This window comes from Notechis scutatus, chromosome 9 (assembly GCF_049901735.1).
Source record: "Notechis scutatus isolate UNSWTSFEM ecotype Mainland chromosome 9, rNotScu1.2, whole genome shotgun sequence".
In the NCBI taxonomy this organism is placed as follows: domain Eukaryota; kingdom Metazoa; phylum Chordata; class Lepidosauria; order Squamata; family Elapidae; genus Notechis; species Notechis scutatus.
The window spans coordinates 11244095-11268384 of record NC_142017.1 but is presented as its reverse complement, the minus strand read 5'-3'; the positions used below and the strand labels follow the sequence as shown (position 1 = coordinate 11268384).

General features: G+C 44.9%; 1 protein-coding gene and 1 long non-coding RNA gene across 2 annotated transcripts in view; one reads left to right on the top strand and one right to left on the bottom strand.

The window, feature by feature from the left end:
* LOC148129833 (uncharacterized) overlaps positions 1–24290 on the top strand; it is a 304663-nt gene that overhangs the window by 265759 nt on the left and 14614 nt on the right. The gene's annotated exons all lie outside the window — the stretch shown is intronic.
* Positions 279–21169, bottom strand: TPPP3 (tubulin polymerization promoting protein family member 3). The gene is made up of 4 exons (XM_087971588.1): positions 20776–21169; positions 7705–7898; positions 2712–2865; positions 279–1146 (listed from the first exon to the last, which is right to left on the bottom strand). Exons 2-4 carry the CDS (start codon positions 7890–7892, stop codon positions 958–960), a joined length of 531 nt encoding a protein of 176 aa, XP_087827714.1. The 5' UTR covers positions 7893–7898; positions 20776–21169; the 3' UTR covers positions 279–957.

Here is a 24290-nt window from a genome sequence, read left to right as displayed (position 1 = left end):
TTGAAGCTTGGCTTGAGGCTCATGATTTAATTAGGGCAATCGCTGGAACCCTGACAGGTGACTGCACCAAAACCTAGGCTGTTTGGGGCGGGTTTAGCTTCATATATTCCTACATCCCAGCCAGCAGGAGTTCACTGGATAAGCATGGCTGAACAAACCACAGTTTAGTGTACCCAAGCATGCTTCAGCAACACAGAAAGAGAGCCATAACCACCCCACCCACACACACACACACACACACTGAATGTGTGAGGAGAACAGGATCTACAAGACAGCGGTTTCTGGTAATTTGAGGAATATATTTAGTAGTGCTTTATTCATATACAGCTCGACTTATAAAGCTCAGAAGCGGTGAAATGATGCCAGAGGATAGGATTCCCCAACCAGTCGCACTTCAGAGGTGCAGGACTACAACTCCCATTATGCCAGGCAAGAGTGCCACTGGCTATGGACAATGGGAGCTGCAGTCCAACCCAGGGCAGGTTACAGGCTAGGCGAGAGGATTTGAGTACTGACACAACACAGACAAGGCGGTTGAGGCCTTCTCAGAGGTCGGTGAGTTGTGGGGTAGGCAGCCACTCGGTTTCCCTCACGCACCCCTGGTGCCTTTTAACAGCTGCTATGCGAGAAGCATAAGTTCCACCCAAGCAAGATTCCCCGGGAAGAGCCATATTTAGTCTTGAAGATTCACCTGAGCGAATGGGTGGGAAGCCTGAGAAGCTGTTGAGGGGGAAAGGAAGCCCCGGGATAGCAATCTGAGGCAAGGGGGTGTTACAGATGCAACTTGGAGGGTATGGGAAGCAAAAGGCCAGGCCAAGATGGAGAACAGCAGCAACCCTTCCATTTCGCAACTCAGAACCCGGGAGCAGGCCCAGCAATAACCCCCCACCCACCCCAATACAAGATGGTATGTCACTGGGACGCCCCCTTCTTCAGCACAGGCTGCGACGGCGGCCTTTATTTCTTCACTTTGGCGTCGTAGGTGCCAGCGTTCTTGTAGGACGCTACGTAGCCGCTGTTGTCTACGATGTACTCCCGCCCGCTCTTTCCTTTGCCCTTCCCGGTCTCGTCGAAGCGTTCCTTGTGGGATCCAGTGTACTTGGAGGTGTCTGTCAGCCTCTCCACAGCCCCTACACTCTTGGCTTTCTGGAAATCACAAAGACAAGGTGGAGCTCGGGATCCATCTTTGACCAACGCCCAACCCGCCATTACCATCCCTGACACTCTGGAGTCTTGACACTCTTGAACCTATCTAAGAAGACATGGTGGGCAACCTTACACCCCAAAGGCTGTAAGCCATCCTGGACCTTTTTTTCTTCTTCATGGCCTTCCTCAAAGTCTTCTAACCAAGCCTACGCATAGCAATTAAAGTAGCACTTGGTCCTATGTACCGCTTCATAATGCCTTACAGCGCTCTTTGAGCAGTTGACATTGTCAGCATATTGCCCCCAACCACCTGGGGGCTCAGATTGTTCAATATTGTACTTGCTAAACATTGGAAGAGGGGCTTCCCGCCATTCTGATACAGGGAGACCCTACACAACCTAGTAAGCTTCAGCCACTTATATTTTGTTTTGGTACGTTGAAAAACTTCCTGATCTGTACAACATACGGGAAGTTGTAGGTTCTCCAACTCTGAGGTTTCTCAAAGAAGCTGGACATCTGCCTCTCCTGGGTGGCTTGGCTGGTTCTCCTGCACACTGCAGAGGGTTGGATTAGGTGACCCTATGCTCAGTTCTGTGTCTTCTAAAAGACTTAATATGGATTTAAAGAAAAACCTCCCATCCAGGAAAAGGAAAATAAAGGGAAACCTTGATTATTTCCTCCACTATTTGCCCACTGTAAAAAGCAAGTCATGTAGAGTTTAGCCAATAAATATAGGCCACACTGGTAATTCTGCCTCTCTCCCTTTATTTATGTATTTATTTATTATTCTGCCAAGTTTCCATGGATGCACTGCACTTCCCAAAATTCCCAGCAAACCACCAATGTAACATTCCTCCAAATCTTAGAACCTGCCCATCTCCTGTTTCTGCGATACATAGGCTAATTTTCATGGCTCTTGACTTCTATGGGATCATTTTTCCTTCCTTCCTTCCCTCCTTCCTTCCTTCCTTCCTTCCCTCCTTCCTTCCCTCTATCCCTCCATCCCTCCCTCTTTCTGTCTCCTTCCTTCAATCCCTCCATCCCTCTTTCTGTATCCCTCCTTCCTTCTTTTTATCCCTCCATCCTTCCCTCTTGCTGTCTCCTTCCATCCCTTCATCCCTCCCTCTTTCTGTCTTCCTTCCATCCATCCCTCCTTCCCTCCTTCTGTATCCCTCCTTCCTTCCTTCCATCTTTCTATCCCTCCATCCTTCCCTCTTTCTCTCCCCTTCCTTCCTTTCATCCCTCCATCCCTCCCTCTTTCTGTCTTCCTTCCTTCCATCCCTCCCCTTCCCTCCTTCTGTATCCCTCCTTCCTTCCTTCCATCTTTCTATCCCTCCATCCTTCCCTTTCTCTCCCCTTCCTTCCTTTCATCCCTCCCTCCCTCCCTCTTTCTGTCTTCCTTCCATCCCTCTTTCTTCATCCTCCCTTCCTTCCTTCTTTTTATCCTCCCATCCTTCCCTCTTGCTGTCCTCTTCCATCCCTCCATCCCTCCCTCTTTCTGTTTTCCTTCCTTCCTTCCTTCCTTCCCCTCCCCTCCCTCCCTCCCTGCCAGGAGCAAGACTCACAGTGATGCCCAGGTTGGTTGGTTCTCGGCCTGCCACCAGTTGGCAGGTGGCTTTGAAAGCCTCTTCGCTGCTTTTATCCTTGAAGCGCTTTGGCGCCAGTTCTTCCAAGGCCCGCTTGAACTCCTCATAACTGATGACCCGGGACGATTTGGCTCTGTTAAACACCAGGGGAACAAAGGGTTCACAAACGACTGGCAGGAAAGGATCCCCTTCTGGTTGGTTGCCCTCTGCCCCTTTTTGATGCCCAGCAGAAAAAATAAAGCGGGTTTTCCTGAGCATTTATATCCAGAGAAAAGGGTTGTGGGGCTTCGTCTCGGGTGACTCCTCAAGAATTGTGGCCATCTTGCGTATGCTTCAAGGCCGGGGCGTGTGTGTGTGTGTGTGTTACTTGTTTGCTTCTTTATTTTGGATACGTGCGTTTTATAACCTGTGGTCTGGTTTCTTTGAATATAAATAGTATCTGGGAAGGGTGAGCGAGTTCTCTTTGGAGGCAAGAGTACCGCGCCTGTCAGGAGGACAATCCCTGCACTTAAAAATCATATTTATTTGTCTGATTTATGTCCATCTCACATAAAAGACTCTGGCAGGGTTACAATAGAATAGATTTTAAAATCCCATAAAATGCATAACGTCAGATAAAATTTAAAAAAAAAAAAAGATAACAGCCCAGCTTCATAAAATTACCCTTCAACAAAGCCAAGAAAAAGCCTCTGTTACGGTTCTGGAATCCCAGATCTGAGCAGAAAAGCAAGTTTTTAGGGTCTTGTGAAAGGTTAGCTGGATCAGAGCTAACTTAGTCTCTCTCTCTCTCTCTCTCTTTTTTTAATAACCTTTATTGAAAATTTAAAACATTACAATACAAAATACAATACAAATATTTAAAATGAAAGTGTTGTGTATATTACAATCCATTTTGATAGTGCTTATATTTCAATTGTTATTCCAGTGTGTATTTTATACTTCAATTGTTCATATATATATACCCTGTACCCTGTAATTGCTTACATTTCCAACAATATATATATCTGTATCTTTCTAAATTATACATTCCTTATTTATTTAATTGCTTGTTTCTATTATTTATCCAATGATACCAATTTTCCCAAATGGTATAATAATCTGAGTTCTTCCTTCTCTTTTAATTCTAATGTAAGTTTGTCCATTTCCGCGCAATCAAAAATCTTTTGGATAATTAAACTATCTGTCGGCATAGAATCTCCTTTCCAACGTTGTGCAAGTGCTAATCTCGCTGCTCTAATTATATGCAGAATTAGATATTTTATCTCTTTCGTATTATTCCCTTTGATAATTCCCAGGAGAGATAATTCTGCTTTAAATTCTATTTGGACTTTCGTAATTTCCTTTAACCATTTTCATTTTGGTCCAATATTTCTTAATTTTTGGACATGGCCACCATATGTGAAAGAAGGTACCCTGTAATTGCTTACATTTCCAACAATTTGGGCTTAAATTGGGATACGTTTTAGCCAATCTAGAAGGGGCTAGATACCACTTGTAGCACATTTTATATTGATTTTCTTTATATGCCGCTGATTTTAAGGCTAACCTAGTCTCAAATGGCATGATGTTCCTCAGGGCAGGTACCATGATGGAAAAGGACCTCCACCTGAGCTGTGCCAGATAACACTCAGCGAATGACTCCAGTAGCATGTCCCTTCAGCTGGATTGGGTGGGATAAGTACAAGTAGTTCTCGGCCACTTAGCTATCATTCAAAGTTACAAAGTTGGGGATCTTCACAACCTGGTTCTGAAGTTCTGATGACCATCTGAGAAGATTTCAATCCCAACCCTATCTCTCCCTCCCTCCCTCAGTTTCTCTCTCTCTCTCTCTCTCTTTCTCTCTCTTTTACTTTCTTTCTCTCTATCCCTCTTTCTTTCTCTCTTTCTCTCTCTCTTTCTCTCTTTCTTTCTGTCTCTCCCTTTATTTCTCTCTCTCTCTTTCTTTTACTTTCTCTCTCTCTTTCTCTTTCTCCCTTTCTTTCTCTCTCCCCCTATCTTTCTCTCTCTCTTTTACTTTCTCTTCTCTTTCTCTTTTCTCTCTTTCTCATCTCTTCTCTCTTTCTCTTTTACTTTCTCTTTCTCTCTTTCTCTCTTCTCTCTCTTTCTCTCTCTTCTCTCTCTCTTTCTCTCTCTTTCTTTTACTTTCTTTTTTCTCTCTCTTCTCTCTCTCTTTCTCCCTTTTCTCTCTCTCTCCCTTTCTTTCTCTCTCTCTCTTTTACTTTCTCTCTTCTCTTTCTCTCTCTCTTTCTGTCTCTCCCTTTTCTCTCTCTCTCTCTCTTTTACTTTCTCTCACTCTCTCTCTCTCTCTTCTCTTCTCTCTCTCCCTCTCTCTCTGTTACTTTCTCTCTCTCTCTCTCTCTCTCTCTCTCCTCCCTCCAATTAAACAATTTGTTTCTGTAATCAAGGCCTTTCCTTTACAAACAAACAAAGCCAGCAGACTAAGCTATGTTTTCTGCCAAAACTAAGGACTTCACCTCTGAAACAACAGCTGACGCTGAGCCAAAGGAGTAGTAGCAAAAGACATTCTGCCAATACTTTGGATCAAATCAGAACAATTTGGTCTTCTCAGAAGTGCAGATGTGGCTCTCAGCTGTGCCAAGTCCAAGTTGGCATTCAGCCAGGGAAACTGGGTGAGGTTTGTGTGTGTGTGTGAGAGAGAGAGAGACAGAGATTTATTTGTATTTATTGGAATGTTTATGTTGCACAGTGGCTGTAGGCTCCGGAGAGTCACGGGCAATCATCAAGACCTTCAAACAATACGCCATCCTATCATCTCAAAAACAGTCTCAGGGACACCCAGCAGAGACCGGCTAATCTCAACCTCTTCCAAATGCTTTTTTAAAGAGCCATCCCAAGAACACTTAGCAAGAGTTGGTGGTTGTAGTCCAAAGGTTTGCTTGTTGTGCGCCTTCAAGTCCGTGTTGCCACTCCTGGCAACTGCCTAGACAAATTTTGGCAGAATTTTTTTTGGCAAGCTATATTTTCAGAAGCGGTTTGGGGTTGGTGCTGCCTAAGGGCTGAGAATGAATACCTGGCCCAAGGTCACCCCGCCGGCTTTGAGTCTAAGGTGGGACTAGAACTCACCGCCTCCTGGTTTTTAGCTTGGTGCCTTAATCGCTACACCAAACTGGCTCTTGGTCCAGATCAGGGGTGGGATTCAACCAGTGTTACTACCAGTTTGGTGACAATGTCTTGCATGCGCATGTGCACTTCATGTGCACGCATGTGTGTAAAAAAAAACCTTGAGCTGTGCCGCTCGGACAGCTAAAAAGCGCTGTGTGCAGGTGCGCAGTGTTTGAAAAGCCTCTTCTTTCCTGCTTTTTCAACCTCAGCTGTGCCGCGCCAAGCAGCTGAGGTTGAAAAAGCAGGAAATAAAGGATGGGTAAGAGCCTCGGCTGGCAGGTGGGCCAAACAGCAGCAAACACAGAACCGGTTCAGTGTCTGCCGCTCTTCAGAGCTACCAGCTCTATAGAGCTGGGCAGAACCGGTCGCATCCACCCCTGGTCCAGATGTGTACGGACAAACGGTTTCCCAGAAAGGACGCACCCCTGAAAAAGTTCAGGATCCCTCTCGATGGAATTCCCTTGAGGGCAGGGGCTTCTAGCACAGGGGGGTCAAACTTGATTTCATTGAGGGCCACATTCGGGGTTGTGTTTGACCTTGGGGGCTGGGGTGGGTGTGACTGGGGTGGCCGCATGGCCAGCTCAATGCCATGAATGTCCGGGACGCCTGTGGCGGCTCAAGCGCTCTGCCAGTGAAAACGGGCTCCCAAGCTCCGTTTTCGGCTGCGATGGCTTCCTACCACCTTCTGCCAGTGAAAACGGAGAATCTTGGGAGAATCTCGCATTTGGCCCTCCCGAGCTCCGTTGTCTTTGGCAGAGGCACCGTGGGCCGGTCCTTCACTCTTTCCAGAGCAGCCCACCAATCAGATCTATGAAGCCCATGGCCCTTGACAGCGGTGGGGTTCAATTTTGTTTTACTACCGGTTCTGTGGGTGTGGCTTGGTGGGCGTGGTCATGTGACTGGGTGGGCATGGCTTTTTGCTTTTTTTTTTGCTTTTTTGCAGCCACCCTCCCCACCTGTTTTTTGGACCTTCTGGGCCTCAGAGGAGCCTCTGGGGGGTTTCCAGAAGGTTCTTCTGGCCCTCAGGGAGGCAAAAAATGGAGGTTGCCTTCCTGGGCCTCAGCAAGGGGAATCCCAACACAGTTGATCATATGAACAGTTGATTTTTTGGAAAGGAAAAAAAATGAAAGAAATACCTTAAAGGGCCAGCGTCAGGCAGGCGGGGTGAGCGAGCATCAGGCGGGGCAAGTGAGCCAGCGGCGACCAGGCAACTGGGTCGGGGGCATGGCCAGCCAGAACTTACCGGTTCGATGACCCACAGGCCAAATCCTTGCTACCGGTTCGCCCGATCCAGTGCAAACCAGCTGAATATACCACCACTGGGCCTTAAGTTTGACACCCCTGCTCTAGGATATGCTGTATAGAGGGTCTAGAACCATGATGGCAAACCTATGGCATGCGTGCCAGAGGTGGCACGCAGAGCCCCCTCTATGGGTACACAAGCCATCATCCCAGCTCAGCTGTGCCATGCATGTGTGTGTGTGCGCCTCCCGCCAGCCAGCTGGTCTTTGGGTCTCTGCCACACACGTGGGAGGGAGGGGCACTTGTGCGGGGGATGCACACGCATGCACAGTTGGAAGCATACATAGGGGTAGGGTGCATGCATGGAGATGTGCGCGTATTGCATTTTGGGGGTGCGCGCGCACACGCTTTGGGCACTTGGTGCCAAAAAGGTGAGCCATCACTGGTCTAGAAGGGAAAAAAAACAATGCATCATAAATACTTTAAAATAAAGTGATAATATGCTTTGATGGAGTGTCCTACATATGTCTGAAGGCTCTCCATTTCGGAGCTCTGCCGTTTCACGAATGAAGCCCTGCCAAGAAGCCAACCCAAAAGAGACACTTACTTCACCTTGCTGAAGACGATGTCCACCTCTGTGCCAGTGACCCCTTTTCCATCGATCACCTTACAATCTTTACACAGCTTGGCCCAGTTCTTGCCATTCATTTCCAACCCCGTCGCTTTGGTGTCTCCGTAGATGGCGAACTTCCGGAAGCTTTCCTGCAAGGATTCCATGTCTGTACTCTCTGCCATGGTGCCCTTTCAAAACACAGGAACAGGTTGAGATACAGGTTGTAGCTATGGGAGATGAACTAACATCTAGATCAGGGAGTCTTCAAACTTGACAGCTTTAAGACTTGTGGACTTCAACTCCCAGAATTCCTCCTCCAGCCATGTTGGCTCAGAAATTCTGGGCGTTGAAGCCCATAAGTCTTAAACTTGCCAAGTTTGAAGACCCTTGATCTAGATGATTGGGGGACAGAGGCAACCCAATGCCCTCCAGGTGTTTATGGACTTCCAGTTCCACCCCAGTTGGGTTTAAAGGCCAGGAGAAGGCAACCTTGAGCCACAGGATAGTCTAATATGTTGGGTTAAGGCTCAAGATAGAAAAATTCAGGTTCAATCTCTCCACTGGTCATGAAGCTTACGGAGTGACTTTTGGGGCAATCAGTCCATCACCATCGAAACCTTCTCACAGGGTTAGTATTGTGGGAATAAAATAAGTCTTTGAGCTCTCAAAGAAAAGGTGAGACACAAAGACAACAACAAAATAGGAAATATGTGGCCATTGGACTTAATTTCAAAATCCCTTTGCATTCAGTTAATCCCTTTGAAAGTAGATTCCCTCCTTTCTCTACAGCCTGACATGAGAAGGGGAAGAGAAAGAGAGAAGAAGAGAACCTCAAGAGATAAGAACGGGCAGCAGCCCGCCTTATCGTCCTGGTATTACAGAATTACAGAATAAGAGTTGGAGGTCATCTAATGCAGTGATCCCCAACCTTTTTTATGCCGCGGCCCGGTACCGGCATCAGCTGGGCGCCGCCATCTTTTGATGAAAAAGTGCTTCCGGTGACCTCACCGGAAGCACTTTTTCATCAAAAGATGGCGGCGCTAGTAAGCCGGTGAGCTTTTCCGGTAGAAATGGCTTTCTACCTGGAAAAGCTCACCGAGCATTGCGCTATCTTTTGATGAAAAGTGCTTCGGTGAGCTTTCTACCCGGAAAAGCTCACCGGAAGCACTTTTTCATCAAAAAGATGGCGGCGCCCAGCAACCAGCGGCCCGGTAGGACTTGTTCCGCGGACCGGTACCGGTCCCCGGACCGGTGGTTGGGGACCCCTGATCTAATGCAACCTCTTGCTCAAGCAGATCTGTATCACTCCAGATAAAGGGCTGTATGGTTGCCAGATTTCCTGGTCTTCATGCAAAGAGTCATTTCCTTCAGAAATTTGGATTCCAAGTATTTTAGTGGAAAGGAGAATGCACAGGGATTCTAAACTGGGTTCAGAAGCAGAGAAGAGCAAGCCTCCTGCACAAATTAATACGCAACGATACCACATAACTATATCGAGGATGAATTTTAGCAGCTGCTCTCTGGAAATTAACTAAACCTTTCAAACAGTTTTCAGCACAATTTCACTTATATAATTACTGAAATATTAAATGGAAACTATATCAAAACACGGACATTATTTCTAATCGATAGGAACCAGAGGTTCGGCAGGTTCTGACCAGTTCTGGGGAACCGGTAGCGGAAAATTTGAGTAGTTCAGAGAAGCGGCAAATCCCACCTCTGACTGGCCCCGCTCCATCTATTATCTGCCTCCCGAGTCCCAGCTGATCGGCTGGGTCTCCTTTTGTTGCCTGCACAGGAGAACAGAGCTGGAAAGCAGGTTAGTGGGGTGGGGAGGGAATGGGGATTTTACAGTAACCTTCCCCTGTCAGGCCCACCAAGCCACGCCCACAGAACCAGTAGTAAAAATGTTTTAATCCCACCACTGATAGGAACCCAAGACAATTAAGAAGAAAATATTTTATCCACTGGGGCCAAGGAGAAGTTATTGTGCAAGATGAAATCCAAGGTTTCCAGAATGCCTACACTAGATGAAGATGTTCTAAAATCCCTCTGATGTTACTACTTTCTTCAAACCAGTTTATGTAACTGCTCTTCTGCAAAATGTTTGGGGAATGGATCCAGATGCATCATGCTAAAAGCCTATTCGTCAATCCTTTATTTGTTTCATTTCAGAGGTCAACAGTGGGTGCCCGGTGGGAATTACGAAAGCTAAAAATTAGCAGTTACAATAGTTCTTAGGAGGATCTTCCCAGAGCAATTAATGGTACATATCTAGATATATATATATTTTGTTATTTGCAGCAATTGCAATCTATTTTACTAGCTCAACAGAAATTGTGTGTGTTTGAATAATTGGTTACACAAATAACTAATTAATTATAACAATTAACTAGTGAATTAAGGATCTCAGAAATATTACCTAAGGATTCCTGGGAAGGATTTCAAGTTTTCTATTTATACAATAATTCTATTGGATCAGACTTGATCCTGGTGCCAAAAACAATATCGGATGGAGGATTGGAGGTTAGTGTAAAAGTGCCCACATTAATCCATTTTAGACAACAGAACACCATTTCTTATCATAGTCAGAGAAATATTATTTACTGGTCCTATTTAATATTAGTTCTGAATTCCTGGCAGAATTGCCTTATGTAGCGCCATTAAAAAGAATCCACATCACCTTAGGAATTCTGTCCTGCCGTTCGAATGAATGTTCTGGTTTTGTTAGGAAGTTATTCCTTAATGCTTAGCCTAATTCTGCTTCCTTCTCATTTCTACCCTCGAAGCTCAAAGCAAGGAAAAGCAATTCTGTTCCAAGTTGTTATATAAAGAGCAATCAAAAACAGAATGAGTAATAAACACAAGTCAAAAATTATTCAAAAATGTTATTCAGTTGCTTCTTATTGCAAATTGCTTGGGCCTGTATGTTCTGATGTCCAAAATAACCATCCATTTGAACTTGGAAACCCATTTTTAATTATAATTCCATACATAAAGTTTGGGTTTCTTCTAACCTCAGTTTGATTTGCTAATTTTTTTTCAGTCAGAAATTATTATAACCCCTATTTTGATTTATAATTTATATCAGACCAATGATTGTCTTCTATAATTGCACATTAACTTGATTTTAACAATGGTTTAAAGCGTTTAAATGGTATAAGGTACTTAAATGCATAGGGCGAAATGCATGTTATCTCAAAATTGTTATTCCATTTCATTCAGTTTTATAATGCTTTTTTATTTGTTTGGGGTTTTTTTTCTTCTGCTTCTCTTTCTCGGTGGTGTTACTTCTTTAAGTATCAACTAAAATAAAAACATATAATCTATAATTAGGCTAAAGAAGTAAACCATAAACCATAAAAAAGCTGCATGTAAAAAAAAACACCCTAATATTGGACCGAAAAGGAGGCAACCTGTAATGCCTCCACACAGAAATTGTGTAGGATGTAAGGACTACAACATTTGTCACGCCTTTGATTCAATGGATTCTGTCAAGTCAGAAATTGTATAAGCATCAAATGTTTGTGTTTCACTCTACAGGAAAACCACTATATAATAATAATGATTCTCAGAGTTTGCTATGATGCAAGAATTACTTTAAATTCTGGACTGAAAAGCCACATCTGGTGCTGATTTGGGAGCTATGCGTACATACACACACACACACACACACACACACAATATATATATATATATATATATATATATATATATATATATATATATATATATATATATATATATAAGTTTTCACGGGTACTTACATGTATGGTGTTCGGCTTGGTTCGGTATTTTCCACGTCATTGTAGTTCTTTTAAAGTTGTAGCAACGTTTCAGCAGAATCTCATCTGCCATCATCAGGCTTCTGTATTGTGTCCGTCTGTGGGTCAGACTTTACAGTGGTTTCAGATTTAAATTTGGGCAGCCTATTGCCCCAAATATATATATATATTAGCTCGATACCCATGCTTCGCTATGGAACTATATGATCGGGCTTAGTTTTTGGGGAGGAAAAAAATCTGCCCTCTGCCTACCAGCATCTATCAGTATTCATCTGGCTAGCATCCTGTCAGTGTGTGAGAGAATTGAGGGCTGTTTGGAAACTGAAACAGTATTTGCTGTGTGAGCAAGAAGGAGACTGCAAAGATGCTTGTTTTTCTGAAACTGAAACTGAAACTCCTCTGCTCAGCTTGCGTTTTGCATTTGGAACATATTTTTTTTCAGGTGGGGAGGGGGAGTAGAACTCCTTAGCATCAGAGCGTGTTAATAATAGCATACGAAATACTAATGCTCCGATGGTCATTTCGAAAAATCCTTTCTTAGCCCCTAGAAGCAAAGAGGAACATTCATAGCAAATTTCAGGTTTGTAAGCTTTACAGTTCTGGAGAGTTTGTGGGGATGATGCATGAGTGGTATTTTCGCTTTTACATAGAGAGAATATATATCGGTACACTGATAAACTGATATACTTTTACACACACACACACACAAACACCACCCTGTATTCTTCCAGCAAACTAATGGCTTTTCCGCTTGACTTAACCATGGAGAGACAGATGACTCTGTTGGAGGCAGAAACCATTAGCAGAAAAAAAAGCATCAATCTTTTCGTTTCTCTCCGGGCTCAGCAGAAACATCAGGGAGGCTTCCAGGCAATCCATGGTCCACCTCTGCTACCAAAACAAAAAACCCAGAAGGAAATCCACTCAGTGGTGGGATTCAATTTTTTTTTACTACCGGTTCTGTGGGCGTGGCTTGGTGGGCGTGGACTGGCTTGGTGGGCGTGGCAAGGGAAGGATACTGCCAAATCCCCATTCCCTCCCCACCCCACTAGCCTGCTTTCCAGCTCCGTTCTCCTGTGCAGGGCAATAAAAGAAGAGCCAGCCGATCAGCTGGGACTCAATGGGAGGCAGAGAATAGATGGGGGCGAGGCCAGTCAGAGGCGGGATTTACCAGTCCTCCAAACGACTCAAAATTTCCGCTACCGGTTCTCCAGAACCTGCTGAATTACCACCTCTGACTCCACTCCAGGATTGCCACTTATGTCTGAACAACCACAAGAGCCATGCCTTCTTCGGTAGGTTTAACTGCCGTATGAGTGGTTTTTTTTCATCCTGGCTTCTGGCCTTCAGACTGGATATCAAGAATTCTCTGCGGCGACCATCAACCTGTAAGCTGAGCAAGCAGGTATCAAGTCTCTTGGAGAGGGGTGGATGAAGTTTACTCAAGAATTATGCCCAGGGTCAGGTTAGGTGAAGGACTATTTTCTCGCTGAGTCCTGGGTGAAGATCTCTTCTCTGGCGTCTCCTGAGACTTTGAGCAACTGGGAGTGGCATAGCAAGGGGTGGCCCCAGTGCTTGCCAGTTACCCAAAGTGAACCAAATGATTTAAGTGAGCTAAAAAAAACGACTTTTGGCTGGGGGAAAAAAAAGGCATTATATAAGGAACATGTAGCTACCTTGCTTCATGTCTTAGGTCTCCAAACTTGGCAACTTTAAGACAGTGGTGGGGATTCAAAAAAATTTTACCACCGGTTTTGTGGGCGTGGCTTGGTGGGCATGGCAGGGGAAGGATACTGTAAAATCTCCAGTCAGAGGCGGGATTTGCCGGTTCTCCAAACTACTCAAAATTTCCGCTACCGGTTCTCCAGAACTGGTCAGAACCTGTTGAATACCCACCTCTGCTTTAAGACTTGTGGACTTCAACTCCCAGAATTCTCCAGCCAGCTAGCTGGAGAATTCTGGGAGTTGAAGTCCACAAGTCTTCAAGTTGGCCAAGTTTGGGGACCCCCTGTCTTAGATCAACTGCCTCACTCTGCCCAACCATAGAGCCAGCCCTGCCCAAGGCAGGAAGGGAGGCTATCCAAGGTAGTAGTTTTCCTGGATCACGCTGCCTATTGTGGCTCCTGAGCCCTTGCCCTTAGCAACCCTAGGTTTCTCCCTGTTAGGGCACCAGTCAGCCTGGGATTTTGCCAGATCCAAGACCATAGTTACAGCCTGACATTAAACAAAAACAGACGTGTGCGTTTGGCTGTTGGTGTGGCCAGAGTTTGTGTTGCCTGGCAACAGTTGCTAGGGGGTGGGTTGTGATCTTTGGATGCTGTTGCAGCAGAGGAGGAGGAGGAGGATGGGTGTCCTGAACTCTGCGCAAAGACACGTGCGGTGTTTATGCATTCATTCTTTATCTCTGCTTCTCCACCACCAGCTCCAAGGCTTGGAGAGAGAAGATTGTGAAAGACTGACACGGATGAAACCAAGACACTCCTGCACACACCGACACAAAGGCAGCAGAAGGTGGGGAATGGCTACCCTGAAAATGTAGGAAGATAAGGATTGCACAAATTCTGGCTCCATCAAACTCAGCTACAGATCCCAGACTTAGATTTCAGAAAGACCTAAGGAGAAATTTCCTGACAGTTAGAACAATTAATCAGTGAAACAACTTGCCTCCAGAAGTTGTGAATGCTCCAACACTGGAAGTTTTTAAAAAGTTATTGGAACCATTTGTCTGAAGTGATGTAGAATTTCTTGCCTAAGCAGGGGGTTGGACTAGAAGACCTCCAAGGTCCCTTCCAACTCTGTTATTCTGTTCTATTCTACCTCTGGCATCTCTTCGCACATATTCTGGCGATGGGGATATTTATTTATTGATTTTTAAAAATTAACATAGCCATCCATCTTATTTATTTATTTAGTTTGTCAAGCATGTATGAGAAAATAAGTATAAGCATGAACATAACATATAAACATATAAGTATAAACAGGTATGAGTATATACTTAATGAATGAGTACGAATAAATGGGAACAGTAGGACACGGACGGTAGGTACGCTGGTGCGCTTATGTACGGCCCCTTATTACAGACCTCTTAGGAATGGAGTGAGGTCCACAGTAGACAGTTGAAGGTTAAAGTTTTGGGAGTTTGAGCAGTGGTGGAATTCATAAATTTTTACCACCGGTTCTGTGGGCGTGGCTTGGTGGGCGTGGCAGGGGAAGGATACTGTAAAATCTCCGATCAGAGGCGGTATTTGCCGGTTCTCCGAACTACTCAAAATTTCCGCTACCGGTTCTCCAGAACTGGTCAGAACCTGCTGAATACCACCTCTGAGTTTGAGGATCTTCTAACCAATTCTGGGCATCTCCTAATCAAAAATGTCTGAATTTTTATTTGAATGTGCATGTCGAAATGCATGGAGCAAATGCATGTTTGAACGTGTGTTCAAATGCATGCGTGAGCACACAGATTTCCATGAAAAAAAATCTGTGTGGTTTTCAAAAAAGCAGACAAGGATCTGGAGAGGCGTTCTGTAAAAGATGCATTTTTTTTTTTTTAAAAAAAAGGGAGCATCTAATTGTATCTCCATTCAATTTAAGTCCTTCAATATTTAGGGAACTCATGCACGAACACAAATGTCACACAAACTCATGCAAGCAGTTCCTCTTCACACTGTATTTGTTGCATGGGAGCAAAAATACTTATATGATCCCCAGATTGATGATTGCACTAAAAATAGTAAATCAGCTACATTGTGGATGGTGGTTGCTAGTTATTGTCTTTCTTTCAAACTTTCCTTCCTTTTCTCCATCGCTCAAGGTGTTGACTCAAGTCCTGTTCACGGTATAAGCAGGATTCTTTCAGCAGATTGCCTAATTCACACAGTTAAGCTAGTTGCAATTTCTTTAAAGATCCTGGATACGTAAACAAACAGACACTGACAGGGCTTCCCCGCCCAATAGTCTAGCTAGCTCATTTCAGACATCAGGCCAAGCCCAATGTTTACACTAACAATCATGCCACGAAGAATCCAAACCACGTTTCAGATTCCAAAGATGGATCACAAGCAAGCCACAGTTAAGAAGAGCTCAGTACCGGCTTTCATTTGTACCTCTGTTGGCAGTCAGTTCTCATTCAAATGCACGGTAGTTTCATTGTATTTGCAAAATTGTAACGGCATAATTTTAGATTTGCGATTTTGTAATTGCAAAATAAAAGCCATTGGTGTGTTTTAGTTCATCAAAGCAAACCATAGTTAGCATTAAACTTAACGTTTAAAAACTCACGTTGAAACATGTTTTCAAATTCTAATTTGTTAAAAGTTTTGAATCTTTTGCATGGATTTGGATTTTGCAATGCTGGTCCTCTGAATGCCTTCTAAAATGTGTTGCAACAAATGATAGACTTAGCCCTAGTTAACTTCTCCAACTTGAAGGAACATTGATAATGACTATTGTTTTTAAATTTTAGCTTTATTTAACTGTTATACAGCATTTACAGTTTTAACTTGCTGCAACCTGCCCACTGGCATCCTTTCAATTGGACAAAAATTAACAAACATATTGCCTTTTACATGGGAATTGTATTTTGGGGGCTAGTCATTCTCCAACCTCAGATACCATTTTTATTATTTCCCCTAGACTGCCAAAAAATTGGCAGTATGCTTTTTTTTCTGTTTTGGGAAAGAAACACATCTGTAATTTACATCTCAAAATAAGCTTCATGTTGTTTTAACAAGAAAAGAGAATAGCCTCTAAAAACACCACCTGCGCATATATGCAGAAAAAGAAAAGTACATTTTAGTTGAAGTTGCATACAGCTCTACTCATTTTGCAGAACTGCTTTATTCCCTGGGCCTCTCCAAAGAGATTCAGTTCTGTAGAAAGATATTCGTGTGTTCTGAGTTGTATATTGTAAAATAAACTTGACATGGGAGATAATGGAGTCATTAAACCTAGAAAAGAACTCAAAGCATTTTTTTTAATCTAGAATTTTCTATGCTTGATCATGAGGATGTTTATTTTTTAGATTGTCTATGTTTATGTCAATGTAAGCTGCCAGAACCATAACCATAACCACATACAATTATACAATAAATATGCTTTTTCCCTCTCTCTCTTCCTCCCTCCTCTCTCTTCCTCCCTCCCCTCCCTCTCTCTTTTCCTCTCTCCTCTCTCTTCCTCCCTCCCCTCTCTTCTTTTCCTCTCTCCTCTCTCTTCCTCCCTCCTTCTCTCTCTCTTTCTGCTTCCCTTCCTCCCTAATTGCCAGTAATTCTGGAGGACAAAGGAACAATGCCCATTATGTTGAGAATGAGCATGGTATGGAGATAATTTACCTGTACATATTTGACATCTCTTTTACAAATTTGCAACCCAGCAAACTCCACCTTTCGATGAGTAAAAAGCTGGGGAGCATCCTGAAATCTTTGGTTCTTAACCCGCTTGGGATACCTAAGTGGACCTCATATTTTTTTCTCTCTCCCTGGTGACCCTTTCTAGTATGAATATGAACAGATCTGCTCCACTCGTGTGTATTTGCCGACTTAGATCTGTGATGGGAATAACAAAGCTACCCGTAAACACTTAAACTTATCTAATGGAGGATACCAGTCCAAACAATCGCAGCCCTGTTCACCTCAAGGGGCTACAACACAAAGCTTCTCTTCTCCCTCTTTGAGCGATTCATGAAAAGCCGAAGAAACACATATTATGGACTAGAAGCATCTCCCAATCAATGGAGTATCTCTTGCTAGACACATCCCTGCTCGGATTGAAGTGTAAATAGACCGAAGCCCATTTTGACACGGGATGCTTAAATATTCCTTTTCAGACTCTTAGACTCTTGACCTCTGGCTGTAAGGACTGGGAATATAGAACAGAAATTCAAAAGAAAGCGCTACCATTCCTAGCAATTTTCTCAGATCAGGTTTGATTACCACTAGCAGGGGTGAGGAAGACTGTGGGTCCCTATACCAGATCTTACTCAACTGGATTGCCGAGCTCATCTCTTGGTCAAGCTAGAGTCCTGGAAGCAACAAAGAACACCGCTTCCCACTTTTGTTCTAGAGATCTGGCCAGATATAAGATCATGTCTCAAGATGGCGGCTGGTGCAAAACTGCAAAACAAGGCATCTCGCCACACCAGGGCTTGCTTCCAATAGCCAGGATTGAAGCTTAAAAGGAAATGCTGCAAATAAGTAGATGGCCTGATTTAAGCCAAAAACAAAGCTTTTTTTTTTTTTTTTTTTGTGCTTGTTGTCGGTACCAACAGGCATGTTCAGAAAACCCCGGACAGGTCTAATGCACATCACTAAGATCCTTACCTTCTGCCTCCAGTTCATCAACTCCGATAAAAAAAAAAAGTTTGTAAGGTTTTGTGCAAAGAAGCCTTGGCACCATCTATGGAGATTCTCAGTCATCCTGGTCAGTGGACCAAAGAAGATTCTTGGTTGGATGAGACATGAAAAGTCTTCAAGGAAAAAAAAAAACACCAAGAAAATCCAGATGCCTTTTGAAAAAGCATATTTGGGACAAGCCTTGGCATCCCTTGCTGCTTGGTCCTTTAAACTGGAGATATTAAAGAATGCACCAGAAACTTTTCACATAGTCTGGCTGGCAATTTTTGCGAAGGATGTAAAAGTGAATGCCAAGCATTTTTGCCCAGGGTGGACCAAAGGTGGCCCTAATGATCCTCAATAGTCCATCTCAGTCTTTCTCAAGCTCATCAACTTTAAGAGGTGTGGAAGCATGTTGGCTACTAGGGGGTTTCTGGGAGTTGAAGTCCACACTTCTTGAAGTTGCTAAGTTTGAGAAGCAATGATCCATATACAGAAGGTCATCTCAAGTCAGTAGTGTATTAACCACTAAGACTAAGCAGACTAAGCACATGCTTAGGGCACCAGGCCCAAAGGGGGCACCACAAAAACTTGTATGTAGTCTAAGCTTGGCTTCGTTGAGGCGCCAAGATTTGCCAGTGCTTAGGGCACCAGTGAGCCTTAATCCACCACTGTCTCAAGTCTATTGACTTACTGAAGTTCTTGGATCAACTGTTGATCCCGTTTCATGACTGCTTTGCTGGTTAATAATCAGTCAATCGGAATAGAGCTGGAAGGGACCTTGGAGGTCTTCTAGTCCAGCCCCCTGCTCAAGCAGGAGACGCTATCCCATTTCAGACAAGTGACTGTCCAGTCTCTTCCAGTAATAAAGCACCTACAACTTCTGGTGGCAAGCTGTTCCACTGGTTAATTGTTCTCAATGCGAGGAAATTTCTCTTTAGTTCCAAGTTGCTTCTCTCCTTGATTAGTTTCCATCCATGAGTTTCTTGTCCTGCCTTCTGGTGCTTTGGAAAATAAGTTGACCCCCCCACCTTCCTCCTCCTCTTTGTGGCAATCTCTCAAATGTTGCCCGAGTCCTTCTTTTCTCTAGACTAGCCAAACCCAAATCCTGCAACCATTCTTCATATGTTAGTTGTGTCCCTTTGTAATAAACCAGAGTGCAAAGCAGGGTCTCTTCCCACAGACAGATAAGTCCCTAGTTCTGGGGTTGCAACTGTAAAAAGGTATCAGCGGAAATCTTCAGGCAAAGCTCAGCTCACCTTGCCCCCGTGAGCGGCTAGCCAGCTATTTTCAAACGTTTACTCAAACAAAAAGCATAACCATCAGGCAGATTGAGCCTGCACTTGCAATGAAAATCTGCACATTTGTTTTTTTTATTTGTTTGTTTGATTTGTCCGTCGCTTATAAGATAATAGGTCTAAGTATAAACAGGAGTAAGAATACAGGAAATAGGTACGAATAAATGGGGACAATAAGACAGGGACGGTAGCCACGATTGGGCACTTATGCAACGCGCGCTCTCGCTCTCTCTCGCTCTCTCGGACGTTTCTTTTGCTTTCTCCGCAGTCCTATTAACCACCATAAATAAAGGCAAGGAAACATCAGCGGGACCAAAGAGGAGGTTCCCAGGCGGCGCGCTTAAGCAACCCGCCCGGATAAGCAGAGAGACAGATGCACCACGGAGGGAAACAGCCATCCAGCCACCACTAACGGAGAACCCACTCAGCCAAGCCCATTCTCGAGACCTAGAGATGCCCTGGATTTTTGATTTACTTTTATTTTATTTTATTTATTACATTATTTACACGACAGCCTGGGGGGACAAAAACAAAGACCGCATCCCCAAATGAAATCCGTGTAGAGAAAAAAAATATGACGTCACCGAGTTGTCTGCGCTGCAAACGGCCAAGGAAAAAGGGAGAAAGCTTCGGCGCTCTGTCTCCAACATGGCGCCCTCCCGAGGGACCCTTCACCCAAAATCCACGGGGGGGATGGGTGGGGGGCATGGGGTCCGGAGTATCTCTGGAGGGCGTCGGGCTGGGTGGGAGACGGGCTCCCCTGCCCATTTGCCATCTATGGATGAGGTTTCAACGCGGCTGATGCGCAAGGAAGCGGCGCCCAGACAGACAGTAGGAGAGAAGGTCTTCGCCGACAGAGAGGGAAAGAGAGAGAGAGAGAGAGGGAGAGGGAGAAAGAGAGGGAGGAGGGGAGGAAGAGAGAGAGGGAAAGAGAAAGAGAGAGGGAGAGAGAGAGAGGGAGAGAGAGAGAGAGAAGAGGGGAGGAAGAGAGAGAGGGAGAGAGAGAAAGAGAGAGAGAGAAAAGGGGGAGGAAGAGAGAGAGGAGAGAGAGAAAGAGAGAGGGAGAGGGAGAGAAAGAGAGGGAGGAAGAGGGAGAGGGAGAAAGAGAGGGAGGAGGGGGAGGAAGAGAGAGAGGGAAAGAGAAAGAGAGAGGAGGGGGAGGGAGAGGGAGAGGGAGAGACAGTGGGAGAGAGAGAAAGAGAAAGAGAGAAAAGGGGGAGAAAGAGAGAGGAAGAGAGAAAGAGGGAGGGAGACAGGGAGAGAAAGAGGGAGGAGGGGGGAGGAAGAGAGAGGGAGAGAGAGAGAAAGAGAGAGAGAAAGACAGGGGGAGAGGGAGAGGGAGAGGGAGAAAGAGAGGGAGGAAGAGAAGGAGGGAGAGAGAGAGGGAGAGAGAGAGAAAGAGAGGGGGAGAGGGGGAGAGAGACAGAGAAGGCAGCTTGGAGAAGGGATGCGCGGAGCTGGAGCTGCACCCCGGATGGATGGAGCAGGGCGCATCGCTGCAGCTGCCGCTTCACCCCGGTGGGAAACCAGAAGGAAGGACCCTCCGCGACGCTGACGGCAAGCCCGGTGCGCCCCCCACTCCCCGCCGCCCCGGTCCTGGGAACCGTCCCTCCCTACCCCACCTCGCCTTCCCCTTGGGTTGCCCCGCTCGCTTACCCCGCTCGCCTTCTAACTTCGCTGCGCCTTTTTGGAGGAAAAGGCTTGCGCGGCCGTCCGGGAGAGGCTCAGCTGTTGATTCCCGTCTCCATAGAGATCTGAGTGACACAGCGGCTAGGGGGAGGGGAGGAGGAGGAGGATAAGGTGGAGGCAGAGCAGAACAGGCAGGGTGCGGGGCGGGTAGGGCCGGACGAGGCACCGCCCCTCCGCTTGCCAAGGCCCCGGACTCCGGAGGGGCAGTTGAGCCACTGCAACGCGGGGTGAAGAGGGGGGGGGGGCGCGGTCTTTCGGAAAGCCCAGATGGATGAATGTGGCCCCGCGGGGAAGGAAGAGGCGCACGCAGCGGGAGAGATCCGTCTAGGCGACCTCGCATGCCCTCCTCCTCCTCCTCCTCTCCCCACCCCCAGACCCGGTTTGGCCCGCTGAACCTTGGATCCGAGGCTCTGGGCGGGCTGCGCAGGAGACTTTAATTCCTGCAGGCTTGGCTGAGGCTGTGCAATCAAAGGTCCCTTCCCATTGTGTCCTGTCCTGTTCTCTTCTGTTTTCTATTGTATTCTATTCTGATTCTATTCTATTTGACATTACATGACATTGCATTATATATAAATTGTTTATGTATAATGTTATGTACATTATATTATCTTATATATAGAAGGACACAAGGACAGTTCTCCCCCCCCCCCCCCATGCCATCACTCTGCTAAACAACTAACTCCCACAACACTCAAACTGTTTAGTAACACTGTATTACTATTATTCTTCTCATCCTTCCTATTACCTATCTCTTCCCACTTATGACTATAACTGTGTTGCTTGTATCTTTACAATTTATATTTATTTGTTTTCCTAGTATGCTTTGATTGCTTGTGGGTAACCTTTGACTATCCCTGGGTTGTATCTTATGATTCTTGATGAATGTATTTATTTTTTCTTTATGTACACTGAGAGCTTATGCACCAAAGACAAATTCCTCGTGCGTCCAATCACACTTGGCCAATAAAGAATTCTATTCTATTCTATTTTCTCTTTACATTCTACTCTATTCCTATTCCATCCTTATCCCTATTCTAATTCCTATTCTATTCCTATTCTATTCTATTCTATTCTATTCTATTCTATTCTATTCTATTCTATTCTATTCTATTCTATTGTCTCCTCTACATTCTATTCTATTCTGTTTTATTCCTTATCCTATCCTAATTCCTATTCTATTCTATTCTATTTTCTCCTCTACATTCTATTCTATTCCTATTCTATTCCCTATCCTATCCTAACTCCTATTCTATTCCTATTCCATCCTTACCCCTATTCTAATTCCTATTCTATTCTAATTCTATTCTATTCTATTGTCTCCTCTACATTCTATTCTATTCCTATTCTATTTTATTCCCTATCCTATCCTAATTCCTATTCTATTCTATTCTATTCCTATTCCTATTGTATCCTTATCCCTATTCTAATTCCTATTCTAATTCCTGTTCTATTCTAATTCTATTCTATTCTATTCTATTCTATTCTATTCTATTCTATTACATTACATTACATTACATTACATTACATTACATTACATTACATTACTCCGGAGTAGGCTTTTACATCTCAACAACACTTAGGATCCTTTCCAGACACAATAAGTTGGGCTGTGGATCCTCTCACCTCAACCAAAAGGCACCAAAGTTGGAGATGTCTGCACTATTTCTATTGCTGGTGGGGCCATTCCCACGCTAATGATCTTTTCCATCCGCCTCAACAACTTAGTTTTTTTTAAAAAAAAAAAGAGGTGGGGGGGGGAGTGCAGGGATGCCAAGAACTACATGTCTGCTTTGCATGCTGTAGCCTATGGGTTTTGGAATGGCCTGGCTTGACTGCTGCTATCAAACTGGGAGAAGGAGAAGGGGAAACCATGGCAGAGGCAGCTTCTTGTGGCTGTGGCCGGCAGCCTAGCCATCAGGAGGGCTGGGGAGCTGACCTTGCTGTACGTGCTATATATAGTTATTGATTAGGTGTCATCATAGCTAGATTACATAGATTTTTTTTCCCATATAGTGGGAGAAATACGAAAGTCCTTGCCATCTATTCTTCCTGTCCTGCACAAATACTGCACAAATACTATACAAAGGCAGATAGATAACTCCACAAAGCATCCATCCAAAGTCTTTTTTATTGGTTCTTCAGGCATCCTGTCAACTCACATTTATGACGAAGTCCTTCTTAATGTCCCATCCTTTGCATATCTGAATTGTGGTGTAGGAAGATAATAAAGTCTCAACCCCATGATGATGATGATGATTGAAGCAGCCGCATGGTGTGGTGGTCTCAGGCAAGAGTGAAGAAACCTCCCCCAATCTACCAAGGGTCAATTCAGTGACCAATCAGGGTTACAGATGTGGCCACATGACATGGACTACGTTTCCCAGAATACCTTAACTACATTTACCATGATGCATTCCCTTAAAGGGGACAGATCACAATTCCTAACTTAACTATCCCAAATCCCATTAACTCTAAATTGTCTGGACAGCACACTGTCTCTGAAGCCCAGAAAGCCTCCGGAGCCTGAGGAAGCCATTTTCACCCTCCTGGAGCCTCAAGGAAAGCCTCTGGGGAGGGCAAAAATGCACCCCCACTGTGGTGCAGGAGGCCAACTAGGCCACGCCCACCATGGCCACGCCCATCCAGCAACTGGGCAGAGAACCCGTTGCTCACATTTTTGAAACCCACCCCTGATCCAAGAGATGGCTTTTCTGGAGAGGAAGAGGCAACGGTGAGATTCAGACTGAGCACTTTTTGACTGTTGGTGCCGGATACCTGGTTGTTGACTCGACCCGTTTTCCAGGTTCGCCCAGTGCAATGAACCGTTAAGATTAGCTAATACATAGGAGCTGGTGTATGATGTTGGGAAAGATGGAAGGCAAAAGGAGAAGGGGATGGCAGAGGGCAAGATGGTTAGTGTCATGGGTGCAACCAGGGGTGGGATTCTACCAGTTCGCACCTATTTGCTAGAACCGGTTGTTAACATTTTAAGCAGTTTGGAGAACCAGTTGTTAGAAAAAATGACTGGCCTAATCCTGTAAGGAAGGCAGGAAGGAAACATTCTGGTGTTGCTTACAGAAACTGCCTTTCCGTTGACCCTTATTACATTCTTGGCAGGAGTAGACTTCCTGTCTCTGGAACTTCTCTGGAGTTTTTTCCCCCTCCTTTGCTGGTACTTTGCTTCTGTGGAGTGACCATTCAAAGTTACAATGGCACTGAAAAAAGTGACTTATGACCATTTTTCACACTTACAACTGTTGCAGCATCCCCACAGTCATGAGAGGCCAGGCGAGGAGAAGCATGCCTCGATGTGAGTGATGTTGAGTTGGCCACGCCCAGCCAGTCACATGACCAAGCCACGCCCACCAACTAAGTCACGCTCACAGAACCGGTTGTTAAAAAATTTGAATCCCACCCTGGGTGCAACCAACATGAGTTTGGGCAAAGTCAGGGAGATAGTAGAGATAGTCTGTAGGGGACGT